At 42.1% G+C, this 9,909-nt stretch overlaps 1 protein-coding gene across 1 annotated transcript in view; it reads right to left on the reverse strand.

Annotated features, from left to right (window-relative positions):
• The window catches only part of RAP2A (RAP2A, member of RAS oncogene family), a 45,270-nt gene extending 41,679 nt beyond the window's left edge, over positions 1 to 3,591 (reverse strand). Inside the window, exon 1 of the mRNA XM_053563865.1 lies at positions 2,987 to 3,591. Coding sequence (XP_053419840.1) covers positions 2,987 to 3,300 — 314 coding nt within the window. The 5' untranslated portion in view covers positions 3,301 to 3,591. The remainder of the gene's footprint in view (positions 1 to 2,986) is intronic.
• Positions 3,592 to 9,909: the final 6,318 nt, after the last annotated feature.

Here is a 9,909-nt window from a genome sequence, read left to right on the forward strand (position 1 = left end):
TCACTTTTTTTTTTGAATCCTATTTTTTTAAATTTTATTTTCTTTATTAAGTCATATATACATAGATCATGAATACATTTATGCCTTTGTGGGATTCAATGTGTTGATTATTTGTACAAGTTGGGTTTTTTCTTGTTTTCTATGTGCCAGGTGCTGTGCTAGCGACATGGGCTTAAGAGTTTAGTGAGAAAGATGGACGACACATAAATTATCACACAGATAATTAAGCACTGATGAGTGCTACAAAGAACAGAGTGCATTGATGTCTAAAGTATATGTGGTTGAGGGAAAAGGTGCGGCATAAAGTTAGCCTAGTGTGGGCAGACAAGAAAGAAATTCCTTCATTCTGGGAAGACAAGAAAGGCTTCCTTCACTGAGAGAAATCTTTTAAGTAGAGGCAAAAGAAAAGAATGAGTAGGAATTTACTCTGCAAAAAGGTAGAAGATTTCTATAGGGAGACAGGGGTACCAGAGAGAGGCACTTTCAAGGAATTAAAATAAGGTCTGAGTGCAAGGCTAGGAGAAACAAGAGCATGCTGGGCTTTGGAGGGTCACGTTGAAAATTGGTGGGTTTTATTCTAAGAATAAACAGGCCTTGTATATCACGTTCCAATATACTTCAAGTCAGGACCATGGCTACTTGGTCCTAGGATGTGTAAGAACAAGAGAAGAAATTACAAAATCACAAAAAATTGATTGAGAAACATTTTCTGTATTCCTATGACAGTTCTTTGTTCGTGTAATCTCACCCAAAGTCAAATTAAAAAAAGAAAACATATTGATTTATAAATATAGCCATTTTAAGTTAGTCCACTTGGCTTTGACTAGAGGTTGTGTAAGTATATGTATGAATGTACACCTATAAACACTTAACAGAGTGCTGGCCAGTTTTGTATTTTTTAAAATTGAAACATTCCAAATAATCCAATGAACAGCCAGTTCATTGTTCGGCAATGCATTTATGACATAATATTCTCTTGTCTTTTCCTATGGCATCCTTCAAAAGGAAAAATATCTTAAAAGTTATTAAAATTTTTCCAAAGACTGTTTTAATTTTAATCACCGTTTAGTCTTACTTTGTCTACACTAGGTAATAAATTCCAAAATGTAATTACAAATTCATGTATTTCCTCTAAAATTCCATTTATATCAAGGGTAACATTTTAGGAAGGTAGGACAACAAAGTTATTATTTAAAAAAGTTAAGAAAGACAGCTAGAATTTTTTGAGGAACTTCTGTGTACCAGGTATTGGGCATCTTAAAACACATTATCTCATTTAATCATTAACAACAACTCTGAAAGGTGCATGCTATTCTCTGTTTCACAGATAAGGAAACTGAAGCTTAGAGAAATAAGCAAACTTCTTCCCAAACTATATATACCTTAGACCCGTGTTGTCTGATTTGGTGGCCTATGGCAACATATTGAGAACTTGAAACGTGACCACTTCGAATTAAGATGTGCTGTGTCAAATATAGACCAGATTTCAAAGACACAGTATGAAAAAGAAAGTAGACTACCTCTGTAATTTTTGAATATTGATTACACATTGAAATAATATTCTAGACACAGTGAGTTAAATAAAATGTTACTAAAATGCATTTCACCTGTTTGTTACTTTTTTAAAACCGGCTACTATACATTTTAAAATTACAAATATGGCTTGCATTTATTTCTATTGAACAATGCTGACCTAGACCAAAGGCTGGATTTTTAATTTGCCAGTAAATACCAAGTTGAAAGACACTGGTAAAGAAGAAAAGAAGAGGCAACACCAGATTTTGGTTTAAATGTCCTCTCCATACAATGACACAAAGCCAGATGATTAGGTCAAGTATAAAATACTTTTAGGACCCAGAACACTTACAATTGTCTTTCTGTAAATGTCTTCAAATTAGGGCTATAGATGGAATAAGCCAAGAAGAAAAAAGAATGACACTAAAATTATTAGCAAGCATTAACATGAGCCAGACAAAATAGTAATGTGTAACTAATCAGCAAAAATTTGCCAAAACTCTGAACTAAGATATTACATTTCTAATGCTTGAAATTATAGGGAAAATACACTCAATTTTAGAGAAAACAAACATTTTAAACCACTTAAGCCATCAGCCATATTTTCAAAATTCATACTTTAGAAAAGAGTTTATAATAAAGAAAAGCTTATTTGCATTAACTTTAAATTAGCTAATACTTGAGTCTCAACTTTGAAGAAGCTTGTTTTGGTCCCAAATGTTTTTCATGGGGGTGGGGAGAGAGAAGGCGGTAAGGCAGCTCGATTTAAAACAAACAAACAAAAAAATTAAAAATCCCAAAAGGTTAAACTACATTCTTTAATGAGAATGGCATATTGGTGCTCCTATTATGCTAGTCTCTCTCAACTCCACTGAACTGTTATGTCTTCAAATAATTTGATAATCTGTCTTTAAAAGTTTCACACTAAATTAGAGAGTTCATTTTTTGTAAAACATTCTGGCACCATTAAATCTTTTATGAGATGAGAAAGGTCTCTTCTCCACTTGACATTATTACGGTTTAGGTATGAGCAATTTTTGCTGTCAAACACTGCAAAGGTAGGTTTTTTTTTTTTTTTTTTGGTTCAATCTGCAAATGTCTCGCCTATTCGTGCACAGCTACTCTCTGCCCCGCACAAACCTACCCTCCCCTTCCCCCCCGCAACTTTCAAACTTTGTTTCCTTTGGGGTTCTGCAGAAGCGCTATTGATAAGATCCCAGAGACAAAGGGCCGTTCAGTGGGTTAACCGGATGCGAAATTTTAGTTGTGAAACAAAGCACTCAAATTTGAGATACAGGAGCAGGATGACAATAATAATACAGCCCGAAGCTCAGAGCCATCTCCCTAGACAGCCCCCTTCCCCATGGCCCCGCGCCGGGAGCTCCGGCCCCGGGACGGCGACTCCGGGGTGCAGCCACGAAGCCCCCAGCACGCTTTGGGGGCCGCCCTCCGCGCGTCCCAGCCCGCTCACCGCTTCACTCGGATGATCTGGTCCCGCATGGGCTTGATGTCCTGGAAGCTCTGCTGATTGACGAGGCTGTAGACCAGGATGAAGCCCTGGCCGTTCTTGATATACAGGTCCCGCATGGACGCGAACTGCTCGGTGCCCGCGGTGTCGAGGATCTCCAGCACCGACGGCGACGAGTCCACCTCGATCTCCTTGCGGTAGAAGTCCTCGATGGTGGGGTCGTATTTCTCGATGAAGGTGCCGGTCACGAACTGCACGGTCAGGGCGGATTTGCCTACCCCGCCCGAGCCCAGCACCACCACTTTGTACTCCCGCATCGTCCCTCCGCGGCCGCCGCCGCCACCGCCGCCCGCGACATAGACCTACGCCGGCCGCGCTGCGCCCCCAGACCCTGCCCTGATGGCCGACCCCGCCGCCTCCCGCGGCCGCCCCCACCTCACGGCCGCGGCGGCCCCCCGGGCGCCGGCGGTGGCGGCGGCAGCTGAGGAAGCAGCAGCCCTGAGCATGGGCCGCGCCGGGTGGAGAAGAGGCCCCGTGGGCGCCGGCAGGGACTGAGGGCGAACGGGGAGCGGGGGCCGCCGGAGCCGCCCGAGCCGCGGGCCCGCAGTGCTGCCCGCCCCGCCCCTCGCGCCTCCACGCCCAGCTCCCCGCCCGCCGCCGCCGCCGCTGCCGCTGCCGCCGCTTCCCCAGTGCTGGAGCGCGCGCGCCCGAGCCCCAGCCGCAGCGCGGCCCGGGGCGGGGCCCGGCGGCCCGGGGCGGGGCTGCGCCTGCTGCTCGTCACCTAGGCGACCAGCCGCGCGCGCTCCCGGGAGCCTCTGCGCTGCGCGGAAGCGTCAGCCCGCGCTGGGACAAACCGCGTTGCGAACGCCCGGCAGCGCAGTGCTAGTCCTGCACGCCGGTCCGGTCCAGGGCCTGCGTCCTGAGTATGCGCACTTCGCGCGTACTGGAACGGCGTTTGCCCGAGGCTCCCACGCTCTTTTGGCCGAGATGGGAAAACAGAGGGGCCACAGCAGCCTCCGGGCTCTAACCTGAGCCAGAGAGTGAGGGAAAAAGATGCCCCAGGTCCAAGAGGAGCCATTGGTTGGAGGGCCTTTGCCCGACACCACCCAGTCCCCAGCCTGCCAGCTTTCGGGAGCTTTCGTTTTATCTTGTATTAACATAAAGATGTGCATGTCCAGTCCCTTGACAGCGATTGTATAAACAAGACGAGATGAAGCTTTGTTTGAAACGTTAGGACACTGATGAGGCGACTAGTCCCAGCCAGTACTGCACCCTCGGGGGCTAGCCATCTGCGGCCACCAGCCTTAGGAGCCGGGTCCACGCCCGCCTTCCCTCTAGCCCCGCCCCCCATAGTGCCAAGGGACGTTGAGTTCTTCCCACGCCCTATCATCCACCGGCGAATTGAAAACCTGGAGAGCGGAAGCCTAGCAGCAGCTGGAAGGCCCTGGGACACCTCATAGCAACAGCCAGCTGGGGGCGTCTAGTAGGACGCAGGATTCATTCTAGCCACCCAGATCACATCTCCGGACCCTGCTGACAGCCAATAGACAGCCGCTTTATACTACTTCTGCCAATTGGGAACAATTCTGGTCGCGGGATCAGCCAACCCACTTCCAGGGCCTCGCCAGGCCGGCGTGTGCGCTTGTGCACGCTCTGCCAGCCAATCATGGGTGAGCTGATGAATGACGGCAGCTGCGGCGGAGCCAACCAGAACTCGCGAGTCCCTGGCCGCCGAGGGCTGGTGGTGTGGAAACAGGACCCGTGGCGGAGGGGTGTCGCTGTGCCGGGTTCTGGCAAGGGAACAGGATGCATTGCAGGCGGGAGTGATGAATTCTACATTTAACCCCGTCCCGGCAACATTCTGCCTAAATGATGGGCATAGAAACGGTGCCGTGGGATGTGGGCTGAATCGTGGGCTGAATCGAGAAAACGGGGACTTTTGTCTGCAGGGTGAGAAATTTCCCGGTCTTTAAGAAGACATCGTACCCCGGTTGCAGTGGTCCTCAGTTTTAAATCTTAGCTGTTTGTTGGACACCCTCTCCCACCCATAACCTCGAGCTTAGAAAACGTTACATTCCCATACATCACGGGAGAATTTTTGTCATAACAGGTTGTTTACCTTAAAACTGTTATCTTTGTCAAACTAGTCTGTGCCTGTTCGCTGCTCTTTCACATTCCCTGCGAATAATAATTTTCTGTAGTTCTAACGTTACATCATGGCGTATCTATTCACTCCTCTTTTTTCACAAGGTGGAGTGAAGAAGGAATGGTCATTAACAACATTGCTTTCCCTCCACCCATAGTCCAGAACTAGGCATGTGACTCAGTTTTTCTCATTGGAATGGGGAGAAGACGGCTGGGGCTGGGGGAAATTTCTGGGATTCTGACAAAATCCGTCATGTAGGGTGGATTTTGGACCTGAGTTCCTCTAAAAGCCGGGTATTCTTTTACCATCTTTTCTGTCAGTTATCCAACTACTACAAAGATGTACTTAGATTTATTAGTGCCCTGCTGCCATTCAGCTCCATGATACTAGCATGGAACACTTTTGCTTACCTTACTGTATCATGTAACATATATCATATTGTCATTGAGAATAGTTGAGGGTATGTCCTGTCAAAATAAAAATGTGTAGTAACATACCTCAACATTTCTTGATTACCTATCATTAGAATGTGAGAAGTTGTATCTGAGCCCCCAGAATCAGCAGTGAAGGCATACTTTTTTGATGATTGACAGGATCTTTTAGACTCATTGGGTTAAGTAGAACCAAGAAGCACCAAGCTCTCTAGATCATGACAACCCATGTAGTACCTTGCATTGCAGTGTAGGTGAAAATCCACTCCCTTTGCAAAGAATAAAGTCTAGTTTTTTTTTTTTTTCTGAGAAATTTGCATTCGGATTTTGGGTCCAGAATGTTACCTTAAGCAACTGTTTTCATTACTTTTAGGTCCCCAGAAGCAGGGAAGTTCTGGATTGGCATGCATCTGATAGAAGTTGTCACAAAAATAGTGAGTGGACTCCCTAGTCACTTCACTTAGCATAATGAGAATAGGAGAGCTTTTCTGACATTTCTCAGGCTATTTTCCCTGACCTTTCATCAATGTTGACTTTTTGATAGGAGGAAATTTAGAGATGGCAGCCATTGTGTTAGTTGCAGTTCGTTTATGTTTTTCATGTTGACAGCCCTTAGTTTTTATTCTCAATGCCATCTTTAACTACCATGAGGCAAAGGAAACATGACAGGCAGGGGCACATATTTTCACTTGTTCTGGCTTAGATGATAATATTTGATTTGTGGCCAGACATGTAGGGAATATTGAGGGAGATAAATGTCTTCTTTCCTGATCCCTTAATCATGCTCATTCCTATGCCAGAAATAGAAACTTATGTTTTCATTAGTTTGTGGGAAAGAAAAGGTAAAAATGAGACAAAGTGAAATTGAATTATCCCCATGAGCTGTAAATGTATAGAGAGTGAAAATGTAACAGTGTACATTGAAACTGCAGCCCCTTTAATTTCAGAACTGCATTTCTAGGAGGAAAAAATAAAGAAGACATGATTGCGAGAGGGACTTTACCTAACAATTGCAATCAGTGTAACCTGGCTTATTGTACCCTCAATGAATCCCCAAAAATAATAAAAAAAAAAAGAAGAAAAACTTCATTTTTCCTCTCCCCACAGAATCTCACCTATAGCCAGATACCTTCAATTATCACACTTATGTTACCATGGAAACCAAGATCCTTTTCTTCTGTGAAAGATGTTGAAAAAGATGGAATGAAGTGGGAAATACACTGTGTTCTGGGACTTCCTGACACCAGCAGGAAGCAAAAAAGCAAAGAATTTAATAGAAACAAGTCAGCAGAGAATGTTTATAATATGACTGGTACTTTTTCACTATAAAACCCATTGCTTCCAATTAAAGCCGGCATGCCTTGGATTAACCATAGAGGGGGAGGACACCTTGGGTACATTTAGCACCTATGAAATAATGCTGGCAATTATAAAAGGAGCAGATGATATTTTTAAGACTCCTACTTCAGAAGCAGAAGTGTATATGTAGAGTGGAAGGAAAGGGACAAAGTACACTTATTCTTTTGAAAATGTGGTATGTCTTGGTGCTTTGAAAAAAAGAGTGAGAATGCAGAAATTGAGTAAGTATATAAACAAGTCAGTGAAAGAAGCCTACTGGTTGAGAAAGTAAATGTTTCAGAATACAATTTTAAGGAGATAAACAATTCTGAAAGAAAAGTCTTGATTAAAATGTAGAGAGAAAAAGGAAAAAGCCTGAGAAATCTTTTAACAGAGCTTTGGTGTGGGTCATTTAACATAGCAGAAGAACAGGCATAGTGTTGCTTGCATACTCAGCAGTTTCCCTCTGTTTTTGCCAAAAAACCTGGAGTGAATCAGGATTGGCCATTAATAACATTGCTTTCCCTCCACCCATGGTCAGTCCAGAAGTAGGCATGTGACTCAGTTCTTGTCACTGGAATGAGAAGAAGACGGCTGGGGCTGGGGGGGGGATTTCTGAGATTCTGACAAAAAGCGAGGAGATATACCCATTTTTTTTTTTAAATTTTAAAATATTAAGGGGATACAAATATTTTAGGTACATGGATCATTTTTGTGATGCTTGAGTTCTGGCTATATGTGTGTGAATGTTTATTGCAGCACAATTGACAATTGCAAAGATGTGGAATCAACCCAAGTGCCCGTCAATTCATGAATAGATTAATAAAATGTATATAGACACCACAGAGTACTACTCAAGCACAGAAAAGATAATATCTTTTGCAACCGTCTGGATTGAACTAGAGACTATTCTAAGTGAAGTATAGCAAGAATGGATATGCCCATTTTATGGTATCACTCTCCTTGCTTTTCGTTTCCCACATTGAAATATGAGAATGTGGCCACTGTCTTTGGGCCGTAATGCCTTAAGACTGAGGAACTTCAAATGGCTAAAATATGAAGACTGGGGAGAACTTAGGTCCTGGATGATGACATAGGACTGTCATACCAACACTGGAACTGTCTGCCTTTGGACTTTGGCAGAGTGAATAGCTGGTATCCTTTGATTGAGGTCCATGTTAATTAGACTTTCTGCATCTTGCAGCCAAATAAATCTCAATTGTTACAAAAAGTCTGAGAGATTCCGGATAAAATAGTAATTAAAAAATGTCAGCAAGCAGTTATAAACACTTTCATTCCACTAATATCCTGAATGGTGTTTCAAAGACACTAGAATACTTCTTGAACACTTACCAATGCACACTTTTCTAGGATCTGGGGATACAACAGTAAACACCCAAAAGAGCTTAAATTCTAGCAGGAAAGATGGACATTAAACAACCAAGTACATTTTTATATAATAAGAGCTATAATTAATGCTACTAAGAAGGAAAAAAACAGGGATTAGAAAGGGTATATAATGAAATATATACATGATAAAATATAAAATATATAATTAAATGACTGAAATAACAAAAGCAAATACTTTTCAAGTTGATGATAATATAATACATAGTTGATACATAAACTCCTAGAGGTCAAGAGAAAAAGGGAATAAACTAGTGTAGATTAGTCAAGGAAAGCTATGTGAAAGAAATTTATATGGAACCAAGTTTTGAAATAAGCGGCCAAAGTACAGGCCAGACAGAGCAGAAGGGAGCAGTCCAGACAGATGTAAGGAACCGGAAGAACAAAGGAAGAGGCAGGAAGGAAGTAGGAGTGAACTAAGTGAAATACAGAATCACTTGAGTCTTTAAATTGCCTATAGCAGCAGGATTCTAAGGAACATCTTTCAGGGAAAAAGTCAGAAAGAAGCCACAAGTCTCAAAGCAAGAATGTTAAAGGTATAAAAAGAATATAGAGAAAAAATACCAAAGAAAAAAGTAGGAGTAGAAGGGTACATTTGAAATTAAGACATTATTCAAAATAATGAATATAATGTGGGCGTCATAAAAGAATTGTCAAAAGAAGTAATTATGGGCTCAAGGGCATCAAGAAGGAAGGATTTAAACTTTGACAAACAGAAAGAAAAACGAGGAGTAGAAAAAAAGAAACAGGTAGGAAAACAGTTTTTGCTATGGTTATTTTTTTCATGGCAGCTATTATTGACATGCATTATGTAAAAATGAATGGAATTTGAAAAGAAAAATTTCAATAGACTAGTAATACATAAAGATAGTCTTTTTGGTAAATAATGTAATTTAAAATGTTTTCCCTTGAATACCTTTTTGTGCCTTGCTATAGAAAAAATCTTTTCAACGAAAAAGCTGTAAGTAATAATAAGTTATAGTTTAGTGAAGCATATTGGAAATAACAAAACCTCTTGGATGTACTGAATATAATGGTAGAGCAACAATAACAAATACTTGTAATAAAAATCAGGTATTTAGGCATTAATGCGGTTTATGGTCAAACATGGTTTTAGTAGTAATTTTTTCTTCTGTTATTTTCTTTTTTTTTTAATTTTTTTATTAAATCATAACTGTATACAATGATATGATTATGGGGCATCATACACTCACTTCATATACCATTTGACACATTTTTATCACAGTGGTTAACATAGCCTTTCCGGCGTTATCTCAGTTACTGTGCCAAAACATTTACATTCTACATTTACCAAGTTTCGCAAATACCCCTGTAATATGCACCACAGGTGTGATCCCACCGATTCCCCTCCCTCTACCCACCCCCCCTTTCCCACTTCCCCCTATTGTTAAGTTGTAGCTGGGTTATAGCTTTCATGTGAGAGTCCCAAATTAGTTTCATAGTAGGGCTGTGTACATTGGGTATTTTTTCTTCCATTCTTGGGATACTTTACTAAGAAGAATATGTTCCAGCTCCATCCATGTAAACATGAAAGAGGTAAAGTCTCCATCTTTCTTTAAGGCTGCATAGTATTCCATGGTATA

Source organism: Nycticebus coucang, chromosome 15 (assembly GCF_027406575.1).
Source record: "Nycticebus coucang isolate mNycCou1 chromosome 15, mNycCou1.pri, whole genome shotgun sequence".
NCBI classification, from domain to species: Eukaryota; Metazoa; Chordata; class Mammalia; order Primates; family Lorisidae; genus Nycticebus; species Nycticebus coucang.